The sequence below is a fragment of the Mus caroli genome, chromosome 16 (genome assembly GCF_900094665.2).
Source record: "Mus caroli chromosome 16, CAROLI_EIJ_v1.1, whole genome shotgun sequence".
Lineage (NCBI taxonomy): Eukaryota > Metazoa > Chordata > Mammalia > Rodentia > Muridae > Mus > Mus caroli.
The window spans coordinates 67,502,012-67,522,219 of record NC_034585.1 but is presented as its reverse complement, the minus strand read 5'-3'; the positions used below and the strand labels follow the sequence as shown (position 1 = coordinate 67,522,219).

The 20,208-nt window shown below is 35.1% G+C and overlaps 1 protein-coding gene across 2 annotated transcripts in view; it reads right to left on the bottom strand.

Annotated features, from left to right (window-relative positions):
* The window catches only part of Robo1 (roundabout guidance receptor 1), a 997,918-nt gene that overhangs the window by 883,711 nt on the left and 93,999 nt on the right, over positions 1-20,208 (bottom strand). For both annotated transcript variants that reach the window (XM_029470374.1, XM_029470376.1), the window contains exon 2: positions 3,377-3,514. In XM_029470374.1, coding sequence (XP_029326234.1) covers positions 3,377-3,479 — 103 coding nt within the window. In that variant the 5' untranslated portion in view covers positions 3,480-3,514. The remainder of the gene's footprint in view (positions 1-3,376; positions 3,515-20,208) is intronic.

The following is a 20,208-nucleotide window of genomic DNA, read 5'->3' as shown; positions in this document are numbered from 1 at the left end:
GCTGTTGACATGAGCCAGGGCAAGGGAAATAACCCTGTCAGCACCTGCATCACTAATGAAGGACAACACAGCCGCACACTCACAGAATGAAGAGTAAAAAGAATAAATCACGCTTGACTCCGAAGTGGATTGTCTCATGCATGCAGACACAAATAGAACCTTGTAGGCTTTTCTTTGTGCTTTCCCATGGCAAAGCTTGCCATGTAAACTATAAACTGAGCATTTTCACGTTCATTTTCACCATAGGTAAGTTATGTAATTTAAAAATATCTCATTTTACACTTGTCTTTTCTTCTTTTTGACATCTGTTGCAATTAAGGTTCATCTTTAAAATGTAAAGATTGGGAATCTGTAAACTTCTACGTTACCAGCAAAGAAAGGAACACGTAATGTCGCTAAGGCTTAATGTGCTTCAAGAGATAACCTAGACTGATTTATGCACATTTTATGTACAAATTATACATGAAAAACTCATCAAACCAATGTCTGCCAATGCTTTAATGAAGAGGAGGTAGGTAGTCCATTCTAATAAAGTAAAATAAACTAAAATTTTGGAGCATCCTGAAGAGTTTAAGAATTTACTGCATGAATCTCTTTCCCTTAAACCTTATTCACTCCTTTTCAACAAGAGTCTCCCATTATCTTTTTATACAAATAATTTATGTTTATGACATAGGTCCTCCACAACAATACTTTGTATATAATATTGTAAAGCCTAATAAAGAATTCAAAAGGTATCAATCACATATAGGAAGTCAAAAAAATGAATAAACTACTAACTTATCAACTCCAAACTTTGTATTCAAATGGAATATTAGTACTGAATAACAACTAAATAAGCCGAATCCATGTTATTGGAGAGAATTCAAATAACTTCTATTTGGGGAATGTATTTAATTGTACTTTTCTAATTAATTTTAATATATCTTCCTTAGTTAGGTACGTATGCTGATAGCTTGCTAAATCTAGGCCTAAGAATATATACCTCGTATTGCTTTAAAAACAGTTAAGACATTTTTATTTATGTCACTATTGAAATATTTCACTTATTAACTTAAAGGAAAGTGGAAGCAATTTCTTGAATTAGAAACTACTCACTTTCAAAGATATGGATGTTTGATTTTTAAAATCACCCCCTCCCCATTTGTTCCCTTGGAGATATGCTAATGATTCCAGATCCAGGGCTTTAAAAACATAATAAAGCCAGAAAATCAGCAAGATCTGTTCTTCACTTCATGCCACATTAATGAGGGGGCATCAGCCTAAAGATGAGGAGTCCTTTCAGTAGATCATCTAACCTCCTTATCCTGAACCCAGAGCTCATAGCAGAGGCAGTTATCAAAATGACTACTGCTCTGCAGGGGGCCCTTTGAAAAGCTAAGAGCATATTTCTTTTGACAGACAAATTACTTTGAAATAATTTTGAACTCTATGATCTTGACAAAAAAATAGTCATTTTTAGCTGTGTGGATTACATTCATAGGTACCCCTGTTTCCTTGAGTGAAGAAGCTGCCTTAAAATAAGCCCCTGTAACCAACATCTTTGCTACATCTTTAATTGATAAGCAACCTCTCTCATTTATGATGAGACAGATATTATGCTGGACAGTATGTTTGTGTATTTTAAACTCTCTGCAGCTTTAAGTGTTTTATTGTAAACACAGACTTTTTATGAGTTTTGTAAAAGAATGTTTTTGTTAATGTTTTCTTAGAAATTATATAATATCTAATATTAAAAAACTTGAATTTCCTTAATACAATATAGAACTGTAATCATTGTTGTGTACTATTAGCCTCTAGTGTGTGTGTGTGTATAAGATTGTTCAATCTCCATTTGACAGTTTAATGGTCTTATTAGCTAATCATGAACAAATTTGTTTACATGAAAATTATTAATTAGCTTTGGACTTTATGGATAATGATAAGATAATCTCTGTGGATAATCTCTGTGATATATGTATAACTACAGATGAAACTTCATCTTTCTTTCTCAATATTTTCATGACAATAAGACCACTTCTTATTTATGATACTTTTCCAGTATTTGAAGATGTGTCAAATTATTTCCTATTAAAGTTTGATAGCTCATGTCCAATGTTTATCCATATTCAATAGATCAATAGCAAGAATGGAAAACTTAAGAATATATCAAACTACAATTGTGTGAAATTTTCAGTATGTTTGAACAATCCAGCACAAATATTCTTAAATTACTGTACATTTTAATACAATGGATATAGTATTACCAAAAATCTTATTAATTTACAACCTGTTTAATCTTCTAGCTTAAATGTCACTTTTTACCCAGCATTGGAAGACTTTGATGTCATTGAAATTTTTCTGACTCCTTAGTTTGTGTATAGAAATGCGTAATAAACTATGCACATATCATAAGTTTACAAAAACAAAAAGAAACTTCATACTTTTTTATAACACATTGCATATGAAACTTTTACAAATACTGTGACTAAGGGCATTGCATTAAATAGACTAAAGTTAACAATTGTTTTCCAAATTGTTTTACTTAAGAAAAATATATGATATCAATGTCTTTTTCTAGACATATGGTCTTTTTATACCATAACTTTGAAGTTGCTTAATATTCAACCAAATAGTACAGTTAAGGTATTTTACAAAGCTACTATTTTAATTTCATTAACAAAATTATGTATTCAAAGACAGTGTTCTAAATTCAACCACAACAATTGGTGGCTATAGAAGCAAGGCAGGCATCATATTACAGTTACAATCTGACACTGTTCACCTGGATAGTCAGTTCTATTTTCATTCTACATTTATGGCCCTTTTCTTAGGTCTTCCATGTAAGAAAGCCTTGTGTTTCTCCCTCTCCCTCTCCCTCTCCCTCTCCCTCTCCCTCTCCCTCTCTCCCTCTTTCTTTATCTTCTGCTTGTGGACGTTGTACATCGTGGTGCGCACTAGGCTCCGCACCACGATGTACAACGTCCACAAGCAGTCTCCCTCTCCCTCTCCCTCTCCCTCTCCCTCTCTCCATCTCCCTCTTTCTCTCTCTGTCTCTCTCTCCTCTCATGTATTGAACATCTTTCTCTTCTGTAATTGTTCTTCCAGCACCCAATTCACGTAAATACTATAACTCTATGCTTTATCAACAATAAGTGCTTCCTGTAGGCTTTTTTTGAAAGACTATGTATATATTCAAATGGTCACTTCTATCCTGAAACTTTTAAACACATACATACTCTAAAGCAATCACTCACACAGACATATAAGATACACAGAACATGAAGACATCTTGTTTAGGACACATATGATAAAAAATTATTTTAAAAGCAAAAAAAAAAAAAAACCAAAACCCCAAAACGATTTAGCATTGATGAAACAAAAGCATCCTACTTACCTGGAATAAGCTGGGCCAGAAGGAGATGCTTTCTTGATAGAGTGAGGAGAGATACCATGACCAGAAGAGGAAGATGTTTCCATTTCATCTTTATCCCTCCCATACATTACACCAGCCAGCAATACAGATGTATGTTATCTGGGGAGATTAAAAAAATGCAAAAATTGTTTCTTTTAAATGAAATAAATAAAATACATAAAATATGGTGCAAAAATCTGTAGTTAAAGTGAATTTGCCAGTGCAAAAAACTGTAGTTAATATCAATTTGCCAGTCCTCTTTTAAGATGATAAATGATTTTTAAATGAAAAGAGGCTATAAAAAGTATATCCTATACATTGTGTCACCCCACCCACTTATTCATGTATTTGTTTCCCATGATTTCTATTTGCCAGAGCCAAGCGTGGTTCAGCCTCTGGGATATTTAGTCAGAGGAATGAGAGTAATTTGAAATAAAATGTTTTGGAGACTAAAGAGTATATTTTTATAATCGGATTTTAGAAAACTGCTGGACTTGTTCTAAATTGTTAGTTGTTAGTTCACCACTGCACATGATTTGTGCAGTAATCGATGCATATAGAAGTCTACTGAAAACACTGGTTGCATGGAACTTGGCACTGTGGTTCTGGGAAGTCTTACAGTTCTTGGAATACGTGCCATGCATATAGGGGCAAAAGTGAATATCTAAAACAAATTAGGTATTAGTTAATTTTAATTCATTTTTAGACAGATACTATTCACAACTGAATTACATATTTATCTTATCTTTCACAAGATTACAAATAAGTTTTTAATTTTGATTCCCCGTCAACTTAGATAAGACATAGCTAACACAAGCACATGCATAAAGTCTCGATCCTCCAAAAATTGAGAGCCTGGGATTGTGAATATGCTGAAGAAAAACTCAAAGACTTGCTCCCCAGATCCCATATGTATTAAAAATTCGAAATCACTTTGATGACAATAATTCAGAAACAAACACTTCAAAGAGTTTGTACTGTAAACACGAAAGTCTGAACTGGTCCCGAGGGACATAGAGACATGTAATGTAGTATCCATGAATGGTGTGAAGATAGACATACATCATGAGGGCACTTATGGGAAATTATGGGATGTTGCTAAAGGAACTATATAAATATCTTATTACTTTTTCATAGAAGTAACAACATACCTTAAAAGCCAGACTTTTAAAAGGGAGATAAGTGACTTATGACAAACATGAAATAACAGTTTAGAATATAAGGAAATATAAACAAATATATATATATTTGTGTTTATATATATATGTGTATGTATATGTATATATGTATATATATAATACCTTAACAGACATTATATGTGTGTGTGTGTGTGTGGGTATACAAATACATATATATACATATATATATCTTAACAGACATTCTATAGTTCTTGTGTAAAAATTGAAAATTGTACTGTATATAGAGAAACTTCATAACAAAAATATGTATCCATATATTCATGCATAAATTCTCTATTAGTAGATTGATATATTCACCATTTATAAGGGGAGTTGTCCTTTGCATATATTAGAGTTTTCCAAGATATAATGGTACAGATAACAGAAAAGAGGAGAATGGCAAGATGACTCAGCTAGTAGAGGCTCTGCCAAAAACTCCTGGCTCTCTACATTCAATCTCAAGAACCCCCATGTCATGCAAAGGTTGTATTCTCTAGTCTTTACACCACACACTGGTGTACATATGCTGACATGTGTACATAATGGATTGGTAGAAATGAAGATATATTTTAGAGGCCCAAATTGGGAGGTAGAGATAATTTCTTATTCATGTAATTATTTAACACTAACTCTATCTAATACTAGGTTGTGAGTACTTTGTTTACAGTTATTCTACCCTTAATTTTTTATGACACTCAATATGCCAAGTGCAGAGAAAATGACCTGTAACTGTATCTACACCTGGCTATGGCCATTTGTTCTGCTGTGGTGTTGCGGTCCTTTCTGTAATACTTATAATTGTAGAGCTCATTTGCCCAGGACTCCTCAGCAAAGTACCAACGGCTGCCAACTCTGCCTTCCCTGGGATGTTTGGAGATGAATTCTTTACTCAAATATTCTGTAAACATGTCTTACCAGAGCTGGAATTCCTCCTCAAATAAATAATATAATCTGTTACAATGTTTATACATGTTGCAAGCACACCTGTGTCTTGAGGTCAGTATTGTTAAAACAGTCCTGACCCTGGTGTGACAATCATAAGTGATATTTGGCACCCACTTATCTTTCGTGCATTATATGTGTGAGTGTTGGGGGCAGATTAGACTGACAGATGGTCACAGGCACAGATGAAAACCTCACTAGGGCTGCTTGGTCCCAGAGGCTCTGCTTTAGGTTGTCCACTCAATATTTTCCGTTCTAGTCATTTTCCTAAGCGAAGAAGGATTGCTTTCCTTCAGAAAGTGTGTAAGCAAGGTGCATCCTGGGCATTTCAGCTTGACTAGGCTTTCATATCACGTTTCCCTTCCCCATCGTTTTGTGCTTGCCTAAGGAGTTTCTATTTTCACTTCTTCTCCAATATTGAATTGGTTCCGATGGCTGTAGATATCAGACATGCAGTTGTGGAATAAACAACAAATCTTTGATTTCTTAAATTTACGTAAGCACTTTTGTCTCCAACTGAGATGCAGACAAAAGAGTACATGGATCTAGACACTGCTGGTGATTTGAAAGGATGAAAGGATTATGTGTTAAATCAGCAGTGTCAATCTTCCTGATGCTGTGACCCTTTAGTGCAGGTCCTCCTGTGTTGGGGGCTCCCAAATATAAAATTAATTTGGATGTTACTTCATAACTGTAATATTGCTACTATATGGATTGTAATGTAAATATCTTGTGTTTTCTGATATTTTCTTAGGCAAACCCAGTGAACGGGCTCCCAAAGGGGTAATGACTCACAGGTTGAGAACTGCTGTGTGTAACTACAGTGTCATATTTACCAGAATTGAAGTTATTCTTCAGCATGGCTGATATGTTCTATGTTTATTTTAATCATTATATTCACTTTATTATGATACTAGTTAATTTAACTTGGACAACTTGTATTATTCCAGGGTACATACTAATTTAAGTTTCTACTGTATTTTGTTTATTCCTCAATTAAATTTGTATCAACTAGGGGCAGATGATTTAAGATTACATATTAAATGTCTACTAATACCAGATAAGTCTAAGATATTGAATCCAAATCCAAAATGGCACTTGGATTATTTCCTATATAGTTCATAGAACTTCAGTAGAACCAAAATGGCCTGGGAAAAATTCAAATGAAATGATCCCTAATGTACTCTGATAGATCAGCGCCTTGTCCAGTTGTCATCAGAGATGCTGCCTTAGGTAGTTGGGGTGGTGTAGAGTCCTGTGGCCAGACATTATGCAGACTGAGAGTATAAAATAGAGCTCTGCCAGTGCCTGCCAAATACAGAAGTGGATGCTCACAGCCATTGATTGAACAGACAGAGCACAGGGCTCCCAATGAAGGAGCTACCGAAAGTACCCAAGGAGCTGATGGGTTTGAAGCCCCACAGGAGGAACAACAATATGAACTAACCAGTACCCCCAGAGCTCCCTGGGACTAAACCACCAACCAAAGAGTACACGTGGTGGGACTCATGGCTCCAGCTGCATATGTAGCAGAGGATGGCCTTGCCGGTCATCAATGGGAGAAGAGGCCCTTGGTCCTATTAAGGTTCTGTGCCCCCGTATAGGGGACTGCCAGAGCCAGGATTTGGGATTGGGTGGGTTTGGGAGTAGGCAGAGGAGGGAGTGTATAGAGGGTTTTCAGAGGGGAAACCAGGAAAAGGGATAACATTTGAAATGTAAATTAAAAATTATCTAATAAAAAAATAAAATAAAATAAATGGAGCTCTCCAACTGGTCCCTTGGGGGAGGGGAAGGTAAGATTCTAGGAGCAGAGGGGAAGGAGGATAACAGGAGAGTGGCCAACTAAATAAGCCAAACAGTGTTCATTTGGGCTCACATAGGCTGAAGCAGCAAGTTCAGGGCCTACATGATCTGTCCCAGGTCCCTGACATATAAGTTTGACATATATGTTATAGCTGTTAGATTGGTGATTGTGTGGACCTCCTATCACTGGGAATGGGTGTATCTTTGACCCTTTTGCCTGCTCTTGAGATTCTTTTTCTCCTGTTGAGTTACCCTGTTAAGCCTTGATAGGAGGGCCTTTGCCTTGTCTTATTTTATCTTTTTTTTTGGGGGGGGGGAGCAATTTGGTTGTTGACTTTTGAGGCTTGTTCCCTTTTGAACTGAAATAAAAGGGCATTGGTCTAGGGGAGGGAGGTGGTGGTGGGGAGCTGGGAGGAGTAGAGACAGAAGAAACTGTCATCAGGAGGATGCATTATATGAGAGAAGAATCTATTTTCAATAAAAAGGAAGAAAAATTGAAGTATTTTAATATACATAACGTTTTGAAGTAGTTTACATTTTCAGCAAAATTAAATGGAAGACCAAGTGTAAAATTTCTCCTCTCTCTTGTCTTGCACACATATATCCTGTCCCATAGTACACCCCATCAAGAAATAACATTTTTATGGGCAAACTGTTATCACTCAAAGTCCATGGGGTATTTAGTGCTCATCCTTGATGTTTTTATATTTGGCATATTAGTCAAGTATAAAAAAAACTATCAGTATCACATTATGCCCCAGTATAGGTTTTCTTCCCCAAATATTCTCAGAGATTTGATTCGTCATCTTTATGTGTACCCGTTAACACTGATTGCTTAAGTGTCTCTGAGGTTGTGCTTATTCCAACGTGGCACAGAAGTATGATCCGACAGTGCGCAGGCTGTCAGACAGGTTTGTTTCCTTTAGTTATGTGCATGTGAGATTTCTCAGGAGATTTCCATCACTGTTTCTGAAAATTCACTGTGTTTTCAGCACTGAGTGGTATTCCAATATCAGCATGTCCCATGATTTGTTATCTTGTTTGGGAGACTGAAATGTATGCTTTTCGTGTTTTAAATAACAACCTGTGCTTAACGTCATTTCTTACAGCCATGTCTTATTGTTCTTTCCTGGTGTTCTCATTTGACTGATTCTGTCTCTTCTGGAGAAGTGATGTATAATTTTAATGAGGTTCATTTCCTTTTCTTACTTTGAGGTACTTTAAAATGTTTTCTGTTTAAGTCGCCATTCTATAGGAAAGTTCTCTTAGGTTGGGATGTAGCCTTTTTGACAATTAATCACACGTCTAGGGATATTAACACAAGACAACTCATTTTAGGTTAAATGTCAGCTAACTGCATTTTTAAAAATCCAATTTAATTGTGAATATACAGATGTGTAAGGAACATAAGATAGCATTTTGCAAGTAGAGGTGGTTAAAGTAACTATTTGAATGTGAATGTGGGATCTATAATTCAGCAATAGTATTTGATTTTTGGAAAAATTTTGCTTTTTGGTTGTATTTACATCACGCTTGTGATGGAATAATAGTAACCACATGAAATGTATGACTGAACGAGCACGATCATCATCATGATCATCAACGTCATCGTCATCAATACCAGAAAATAATTGACTGACACCAAATTTATAGGTGGCTCTGAGAGTGTATGCTCCGTTTTCAGGTATCAGGAAGATTGGCTTTATGATCACCAGTTTCAAATGGCACCTGATGAGCTCACCTGAGGGCCATGATAGCATTGAACTTGGCTTGGGATTTATACTTCACTTGCCATTTAAATAGTATTTTATAAAGCTTAATTTGCATGGTTTTATGATTGTGACTCATATTAATACTGTTTATTGAGATATGACTTATACATAGCAAAATGGAATCTAAAATTCAGTATTGAAAATTTAATGAACGTGTGAACCATCTACTCCAATCTAGATAAAGATTCTTTAAACAAAGACCTTTTGTCAAGAGAGTGATAGGCCGTATGCATGTGTAGTCATGTATCAATTTGGAGAAGGCACATTTGAAGAAAAATCTAGAATGTGTTCTAATTTTTGTTTTTAAGAAAGAATTTCTTTTTAATATATTTTAGGAAAATCTTGTTGAGTTGATTATCATCTACGTTTCCTAGGAAGTAACAAGTTTCATAAGAACTGCATTTATTTAATGTTCCTTTGGGCATATATTCTGAATTTCTCTCACAGGTGTGTTCACAAGTTCACGTCCTTAATCAAGAGCCTGATACCTATTGTTTAACTTTGTTTTGTTTGATTGTTTTTGTTTTCTGCGTTTGCATTTCCCATTAAGCTTTCATTTGGTTTTGATCGTAGAGAAATATAACCCAGGATTTTCTTATAATTTTCCAAAGTTTATCCTCATCCATGCTGCACCTTTTAACTTCTCTTATCCTCTTAATATTAAAAGTTACAGGGGAAACCAAACACCTTTGAAGATCTTGTATTTCCAGAATCATGTTTAGATTTATAAAGAGAGTGATAGAGTATAGAAGATTAGGCTTGTCAACAGCAGATTCCTTGAAAATGAAAGTCACTGAATATTACAGTACAAGCAGCCAGTAAGTTCTTATGAGCAAATCTAAGAGAATAGATAAAAGTGGGGAAAAAAACCTTTAAAGATACAGCAATGTGATGGCAGCAATTTGCTGATGGGCAGGAGATAGAGAAAAATGTAATCTCTTCATAGTGGTGTGTTTTCAATGCTTCAAAAATTACAAGCTAGGAAATGGAGTGCCAGTAAGAAATAATGTACTCATTTATATTGTTTAAGTGTGTGTGTGTGTGTGTGTGTGTGAGAGAGAGAGAGAGAGAGAGTGTTTGTGAGTATGTGTGTTAACATACCTACCTTTATGTGCCAGATATATATATATATATGTATATATATAATTTCTATATATATAAAATTGAATTTTACTTCAGAGTTTTCTAGAATAATGTGTGCCTAGGTCTACAATTAGTAGTAATAGTGCTACTAAAGACTAGGTTACTGTTTCTGTCTAATTGAATGTACATTTAACTTGAAAGAGCAAGAATTTAGGATATAATAGCTTACAAAATGCAGGTTTAATGCCTTCAAATAGACAAAGAAAACTGAAAAAAAAATATTACCAAGCTTCTACTAAGTAGGAACATTTTATGGCTCCCAGAAAGAGTCTATTATTTGAAAATAGTCTGCATATAAAAGCAGCGTACTTAAAGCACAGTTTTATTATTGAATTGTTTAAACCATTTAATTCTTTTTTGTGTGTTTTAACAACACTTATAATTCATTCATATTATATTTGACTTAAGAGTGCAGAGTATATTTAGGGAATTCCTTCATCACAAAGCAGACAAATACTATACTTTACAAAAAATTGTCAAAATTGTTCTAAGTCCTGAATTATTAAATCCTAGATTTAAGAGTGTCGTTATTAGCATCCCAGTTTTCTTTATGTACTTGGCTGCATTTATTCCAAAAAAAAAAAAAACTGAATGAAGTAAAAATAACCGGAAACAAAAAGGATTTCAAGGAAAATGGTAAAATTGTACTGAGTTTGAGAAGCGCAGAAATGATGAAACCATTAAGGAAAACTTGAAAAATCAAGCAACAAGGGCCAAAAAGGGGGAATATTTTGGGACAGCTGTCTCAGCAGTTTGTCAACTCATTGCTAAAGGCTTCTGGCTCTGCATGCACATTCATATTCATATTCATACAACGGTTCTGTTGGACAGATCATAAGTTTCTATTAATTTCAGAAAAGGCTAGATGATTCTTATCATGTTCCCAGGAAACAGAACTGTTTAAATATATTTGGAAGCAACCCAGGGCACAGTGATAAACCTGAGTATGTGTAGAAAGAATGATATGCTATGAAATTCTTATAAATCCTCAGTATGCTGAAGTATGTGCTTAAATCCAGGTAAAGATTTAAAATAAAACATCTTTCTTTCTTTCTTTCTTTCTTTCTTTCTTTCTTTCTTTCTTTCTTTCTTTCTTCCTTCCTTCCTTCCTTCCTTCCTCCCCCCCCTCTCTCTCTCTCTTTCTTTCTTTCCATAGCCTCTCAGAACATGTAAAATAGTCCTTGTGCATTATTATTGATTTTTATGTGGATGGAATATATGAAAGATGAACTGTGATGTACAAATTTTTAGCCAAAGAGTATGCTGACTCTTTAGCATACATAATTCAGAAGAATAATCATTTTGCCAAAGACTGATTGCTGCTATTTTTGAATCAGCAGAAGTATCTTACTATATCATAGCCACCAAAATTAATTTCTAGTAGCTAGCACTTTTTCCTGCTTAAAACACTTCAAAGTTCAACAAAGACACTGAGTACTAGTATTTATATATAGTCTACCACAAATAAAATGTGCAACAATACAAAATATTAATGTAACAGTCTTATATTGTGTAGGTAAGTTTTTACTCCATCAACCATTTTAGGATACTCATGAAATTCAAGAAAGTGATTGTTTTATTTTATTTTTGGAGCAATGATCATTGTTCTAAAAATGAACAATCAGAAGGTTTTTACAACACAGTATGTAAAGCACTTACCAGATTGAATGACATCTTTAAATAAAGATCTATGAGAAAACCTCTAGGGAGTCAAACTAATGATCACTAAATATTATACTTAATGCTTGGTCTCCCTGCAGCATGTTGAACACAGGTCATCATTGCTGCTTTGAGGCAATACTATCACCCATGGGTTAGAGGCTTGGAGTGCACTTCATTCCTAGAGTGAATATATGCATCTCAAGATTAAAGTCTAAAATCAATAAGACAGTAGGATGGTTGTCAACTGCTGACTAAGGTGTATCATCAAACTGATGGAGACGCCACTATGTATAAAAATAAATGCTATGTTCTATCCAGAGAGCACGATGAAGACAAACATCAGTTTCTCTAGTGCAGCTACTGCAATCATTAAAGAATCAATGGCAAATTAAACTGCGCAAACCCTTAGAGAGAAAAGGAAGGAGGGGGAGCACAGAAGCAAATGCAAAGAGCTCTGAATCAATTTCTCATCCTAACCATTGAGGGCTTCATTAGTATTGCTCACATATAAGCAAAAGGATACAGTGAAATGGAGATTGTGTCTTCTTTTCACTTTAATTATAAACTGGCTATGGGCAGAACAAGTTTTAAGACTTGCAAGAATGATTATACTCATATTTCTCAAATTCACGTTGAATAAAGAGCTTTATATAAATAAATTTTAACCACCTAGAATTCTGTCTTCTTACTTCTCCTATTTTGTAGTCAAAATAAAAACTGTCTATATTAAGCACTTTTCCCCAGAATAAGTGTAGGATTCACAATGATAGTTCTTTTAAAGTACACTCATGGATACCAAGACAAAGGAAGGCCATTTTCAAACAAAAGCCATTTTCAAAATGCTCTGCTCATATTAGCTCAGCCAGATGAATTCTCTGCCCAATTGACCTTCAATCATACTGTTCATTTCATCATTGTGATGAGAATTAGTGGGACACATGATGTTTGGGCATCCTAGCTGAAAGCACACAGAGTTGCAGACAGATATTTCTGAACAATGTCATCCTTCAACTATCACGCCGTGGAAACACACGTTAACAGTCTCCCTGTTCTCATAAGGCTTGTCTCAGATAAGTGAGATTTCTTTCAACGAAGAAAAAAAATGAAGGAAAGAAGTCCTACCATTTTCTCTAATGTGACACATAGAATTGGTTGACTTAACATCTTGAAAAGGAGATCAGTGTAAGAATTTAGAGTCAGAAAAAAAACAGAGCAAGGAAACTGGACAGAGATGGGACAGTGGATCCAATAATTATTGAATTTGACAATTTAACCTTGTCTACAGCAAGTGAGGGTTCCTTGCACAGTCTTCCTGCATAATGTCCTCTGCTTTCGGAAGATACCAGAAGACTCTTTCTCTTGTGCTGAACATGATGGGGAAAAAGGTTGTCTTTTGACTTTACTGTTTATTCTCAGACTAAAAGCCCAACTCAAGCCAGGTAAGTGGAAAGTTAAAGTGGAAACACTCTGTGATATGTCCACATGCCTGTGTATAGGAATGTCTGAAGAGATTTTAGAATGAAAGAATGTATTCAAGAGACATGATTTTTAAATAGGAATGAATCGTTTCAAACATAGCACAGAACAATATTATCAACAAAATATATACTAAGATGGCCAGGCCTATATGTTTGTCCTTTTCCATTTGTTTTGTCTAAATTTTTTGACAATCTTTTGAGTAGCCATCGTGCAGTGTGAAAATGAGGTGGGAGGCAGCTAACACAGATAAAGTAAGGATGGCAACAAGAAGCTAATGCAGATTTTCCACGACAGTGCAGGACGCTGTCCAAATTAAGTTAAACATGAAAAGCTGAAGGTATTTCTGTAATAGATTAGAAAAGATTTTCTATGAAGATATTAAAATGATATGGAACTAAATAAGTGGTTTCTGAAATACTGAAAAATGTCTATTATCAATGCAAATATTTGAAATGGGTCTGAAAATTGTAGTTATGGATTGAATCCGTCCAAAAGCTTAAATATTGTTGGAAAAGTAGGGAATTCTATACCAAAGTGGTGACTTAGAAAGGTTTGCAAACAAGAGCCTTTCTGTTTAAAGATCAATAAACATGGCATTACTTGGCTGGACTTGAGTGGACCTTCAGTGTGACTTGAGAGTGAGGCAAAATTGTAATGAGCTTTATTGTAAAACATGCTTAAAAGAGGCTGACCTTAAAAAGACCATTTTCTTTGACCCAAGTTCAGTGAATGTGAAGAAGGATAATACAATTCAGGAGGTTTTGTGTGTCTCTAGTACAGTATTGCTTAAATCTCTTACAGTGCCTGCTATGCAGTGAGCACTAAATATTTGTTGAATTAGTGCTTGGTTGGATTGACAGAGTAATATGAAGCTGAAGTAATCTACTTGCAGAGTAGCATAAGTGGCAACATGAAATCTGTAATGTTCATGAAGGCCCTCTATCTATGATGACCATTTCTTATATCTACAAGACATCATCACACATGAATAGAGAGCTCTTCCAATTATACTTATCAGTATTGGCCAGAACAAAATGCATTCAATTTTTGTTCTTCCTTGTGTTTACTTAATATACAAATGAATATCAAAGACACGTCCTTGAGGATGTATAGGGATCTAAAATGTTTTTAATACTGTTAGGAAACAGATTGTAGCATCACTTTAAATAGATGTGACATTTAAATTTAGAACTCTTACATGGGGATTGCTTTTTTAGTGATTAAATAACTATGTCTTTGTATTAAAGAATGGTATTAATTTCTAATCTTGGAGTATATTACATATTAATACTTAAATGAGCTGTAAATTATTCAATTACTTAAGAACAAATAGCTCTAGAGATATCATTATCCAAATGCACACATAGCCTAGTCAATCTTAGCGATTGCCTTCACTTGCATTGGGCTAGTTTATGAAGATTTAGCAGCAGGGTGAGCACAAAGTGAGCAAGAATTACATTTCAGACTATTAATTAATTATAGGAAGAATGACATTAAGGAAGTAGCAGAAGACTGGGTCACAGGTAATTTCCAAATGTCAACCTGCACAAAGGCATAACAATAGGTTCACACACAAAAGATGGTGAATGAAAAAGGAGAGAAAAATTCCTTTGACTGGCAGTTTATGGCATACATTCTAGAAGGCGAAGGGTTCGAAAGGCATTTAGCTTCAAACCACTCAGTGTTCCTTTAAATGTCCTCCACAGGACCAGAAATGGACGATTCAATTTTCAAAGATAATTGTGTCCGATAACTGTCTCACTCCCTTTCAGCAAGAATCTGATAAACACTTAATTACTACCCAAGTGATTTTAGTGTTTCACAGCTGAGCGGGTAAGATGAAGAGGCAAGGCCCGGTCATCCAGTGCATCTGGAGGTAAATGCAGTTAAATTATGAATTCATGTTATTCATTGGGCTAATGAAATCTTACCAACCTACCTGAAACACCATTTATTAGTTTAACAAAAGAACATCCATTTAAACACAAAATCAATGATGGCTGAAACATTTACTATTTTCCAAATGTCATCTAACACAATCCACACATTGTTTTATAAAATATATATAAAGTTACAGTTACAGTTTAATTATACGACATTATACAAAAAATAATGGTCAACTATACTGATCATATAGCATACGAGGCAGTCATTAAGGTATTAGTACTTTTGATGTTAGTGCTCAGTTCAAGTCTTTAAATAAAAGTCAACATGCATACCATTATATATAGTATATATGAATATACAAGTATATTCACCTTTACATGTACATGCACACTCAGGGGGCTCTGGTTAACTTTTGAATATTATCTTCTATCTCATTCTTGGTTTTTACCTAGTATGTACTTTTTATATCCCATGTTGTTTGTCATGTGCATTTTGTTGTCTTTAGCTAAAGTTCAACCTCATGTATGGTCAGATTATGGTTTGAAAAGATATTGATCAAGATTCATATGATAAAGTCTTGGTCCCCAAAGAGATGCTAATTGGATGTTTTATATGCCTTTGAGAAGTTAGGACTTATGGGAGAATCTTGGGTCATTGTGAGTGTTAACTTCAAAGCAAGTTCTTAGCGGATTTTAGAGAAGATTCTATTTATGAGTTTGTCTCTGCCATTTCTTTCCTGTGTTTTTTGCTGTAATTGCTTACTCTCTGGCATGTTCCTTCCATTGGTATCTAGTCATAAAACTGTCTTAACCAGTGCTGCCTGCCCACCCTCGAAATTTAGACACTGATGCTCCCCATCTGTGTCTTAAACAAAACCTCTCCTTTCTTCATTATGAATCTATCTAATATAGGCCATTATACTAATGCAAGGCTGACTTACATATTTGGCATCTAGTAGAGTTGGCCTGGCATCAAACATGAAACTTTATGTAAATTGGTCTTTTCACTCAGCCCCTGGGACTAATGTGCTTGCTTCAAATCACTTCTATCTCTGTATCTCTACCGTAGAAATCTCTCTCTTAGTAATAGCATGACTCAGAGATGATTAAAACACTATAAAATCACTTGGACTGGACTGAAGCCAAGGTATGTCCAGTCTTTAAGGCAATATACCACAGGGTTGGTGTAATTACAAAAGAGTTGCTGAGTTGCGAAGATCTAGCAGGACAAATTAACTGACAAAAAGTAATAATTAAAATGATCTCTTTTCTCCAACATAAAAATTTTATTGATTCTTTGGGATTTCACATCATACACCCTATCATGTTTTCTTTCTAATCCCTCACTCTTGATACTACCACCTCCAGGGTGGAAAACCAATCAATTTATGTTATTTAAATACTCACTGGGGTGGGATCAAACTTTCAGTGGTCTAATGGAGCTGAGTTCTTCCCTTTCCACACCTCTGCTGGAAGTAATCTATTGTGAAGGGTGACACCCTTGCATCCTATCACAATTTTTAAGAGTTCTCTCTAATGATTTTCTGTCTAGGCTGTCTTGTTGCAGGGGTGGGGGGAAGTGGAATGGTGTGTAGGTAGGAGTTGTCACATAAGCTTTTCATGTCCTTCTTTCTCAACTATGTCACTGCAGTCAAGGATATCACTGTGATAGTAGATTATTAGGTCTTCACAGACTACAGATGCATAGATTATAGGATTCCACGTTGTTTCTTGTGTCAGAAAAATCTATGGACAGGGATGCCAGTTGCAGTAGAGCCAGAGACCCCAATAAGGCATCCCATGAAATTTGGATGATGGGCATTAGCATGGCTTCTAAACTCACCTACACCCACCTGACATTCAAGGGCAATATTGGCCAAGAACATCAACACACACTGGCCACAGTAAAATCATGGATATATACAAGGCCCTCTGTGGCAGCATGTACCCAGATATCATTATGGCCGTAGGTGACAGCACAGAGGTGACAGCACAGGCTACTGAGATAGGTGTGGCTCCTTGTGGTATCATGGCTCAAAAACATCAACCTTAATTCAGGTTTTGTCACAGACCACAGACATGCATGTGTCCTTCAATGATAATATGGACTAAAGACACCAACACAGATACAGCTGCAAAAAGACTACAGATATAGACATGGCCCTGAGCAGCAGCACAGGTCAGGACATCACCATGGATCCAGGTCACAGCACAGGCTATGCACAAAGATGTGGTCCATGGCAACAGCATTGCCCATAGACATCAACATGGCTTCAGACTTGTCACAGACCACGGACATACTTGTAGCCTTCAGTTGTTGCACAGACCTTGGACATCAACACAGACACAGACAACAGTAAGACCATGCTTAGATGATCTCTTATGCAAAGAGGGTTGAATGGCACTAAACCCAACTTCTAAATAAACTTATATGTCACTAGCACTCTAGAGCATGCTGTTACAAATCAATAGTGTAAAAACAGAACAGGTCAGCTCACAAAACAGCAATAATGCATTCTATTATTAATGGATATTGTGGTAAATTTCCAGCCCAAATATGCTCTGTCAATGAATACACAACTCAATTACTATGTATGCATACTGTGCCTGCCTAGATTGGGCAGATCTATGACTACACTACCATCTTCCCCATAGAAGAGACCTCTTATAATTTGTGGTTTCTCCAGGCCAGGTGCTTCTGCTCTATTTCCCTTCTTCCTCCTCCATCGTCCTCTCTCTCTTTCTCTCCCACAACCATCAGCTCCAGCTCCCCCTCTTTCTCTGACCAATCACCATCTCTAGCCTTTATTTATAAATTAAGGTGAGAGAAGGTTTACAGGAAATTACCTCAGTGCTGACTCATTCCTTGTTCGCAGCCCCTCAAAGGAGAACAGAATTAACATCAAATACAATTAGCCCCAGGGCCATCCGCAACAAATGGACAGTTAGAAAATGAAAACGATTCATCCTGAGAGTTACCATATTTCAGCAAATTATACATAAATTTCTTCATGTATTAGTTTTCAGCAAACATTTTCATCTTAAAGAGAATATTTAGCAAAATTGATTTTGTTTTCCTTTTATTACTTTTTTTTGCATTTTCTTTTACAAAATTTGCTATGATTTTCACTTTCATACCTTCTAGTTCCTCAGAAGGTTTGTAAGACATCTAACCTGGTATTACTACATAGTGGCAAAGAACAATGACTTAATGTTATCTAAAGCAAGGTTGAATGCAAGGACTAACACCCTAAGTTCTCATGTACATGGTACCATGTACATCTGGATTCCCATACATTAAATTACACACATACATATATCCTCCTATTGCTAAATAAATATTTTACACCATTATTGCTCAGGCTTCCTTCAGTGTCACCACTGGAACTAAAATGACCACATTTAGGATATACTGCAGTTCATTATGTTGCAATTGTTGGTGTCTCTTCCTTGTTTACAATAACTCTCAGTAAAACATACTGGAATGAGAAAAGAGCATTACCTACTAGCAACATTGAAAACGAAATAAAACTACCTTTAGAAAAATTCGTCTTTACATGGTTAAGGTTAATACATACTAATTTTTATTGCTGATATTTTTTTTTAGTATTAAGGTGATTTTAAGTTTTAGATATCTGTCTTATCTGAATTTGAAAATAAAGAAAAAATAGAAGAATATACAAGGTATGGTTAACATATAATAAAACATTAACCATAAATATAGTAGATAAGTAGATAAGTAACAAAACCTTTGAATACTTCGTTTATTATCCATTGATCTTTAAAATCAAGTTAAATTGGAAACTTCAAGTATGTATATTTTAAGACATATTATTTTTAAATGGTCTATAAGTTCAATCATATTCAGTACCTATTTTTACTATTATGTCTTGGATTGTTTGTTGATAAAAATGAATTTTAATAAATAAGTAGCTAGAAGCAGGAAATGATTCTGGGTATCTTTTAATTTCTAAAGTAAATTCTTTTGACTCAGGCTATCAGTTCAGATGCTCATTCCAATGCACAACACTCCTGGGAGAGGAAGCTTCTAATTGGACATGATATTTTACAGCCCCGAGACATGTTTTTCATAACCAGGGTATTGAATATTTACAACCATTATAGAAGCTGATGTGTAATAAAAGTCTCACATGATTTAAAACCAAGAGGAGTCTTGAGGCTGAATCCCATTTGTGCTGTATTTATGTGATATTGTATTGATCAATTAGTTTCATTTCATCATACAAGTATATAGGCTGTATTCTTTACAAAATTTGAAGAAAAATACATATGTTCTTATTGTGCAACTTCTCTGAGCTGCATAAATTTGCTTACAAATTGGTTATTTGAAAAGATGGTTGTATTTTTATTGAGATTACTATTAGATTCACTATGTACACAAAACACATTTTAACTCAAAATGCGGCCATAATGATTATAATCCTTTTAGCCTCTTTTTGATATCATGTTCACTCAAATTCCAATATTTCTCAAGAAATTAAACTTTTCAAGCCCTGAACCAATTTAATTTCAAGCCACATTCGTTTCAGAATGTTATCATTTTGAGTTACACCCAGTCTGATATGTTGACAAGGAACCTGAAGTAAATTGTAGAAATACTGCTCTGTGTGTGAGAATAGACAGTGAACAAAAGATGGATGCTTCAGCATCTGGTCACAAGAAGTAACTAAGGACTTTATGTCTATAAAATAAGTTAAAAAATTCTTAAATAAATCTTCTGGAGTAAACTCAATGATTTTATATCCATTAAATTAAGTATCTTTTAAAATAAATAAACACAACACACTAACTTGGTTCTCATAGTGTAATTGGGCCACCATCAACTAAACACTTACGCCTAACCAATAACGATTTCCTCATGATCTAACCAAAAAATATCTCCAAATCTGCATTTAAACAACCCAAGCCCTACCATCTTGGATCACATT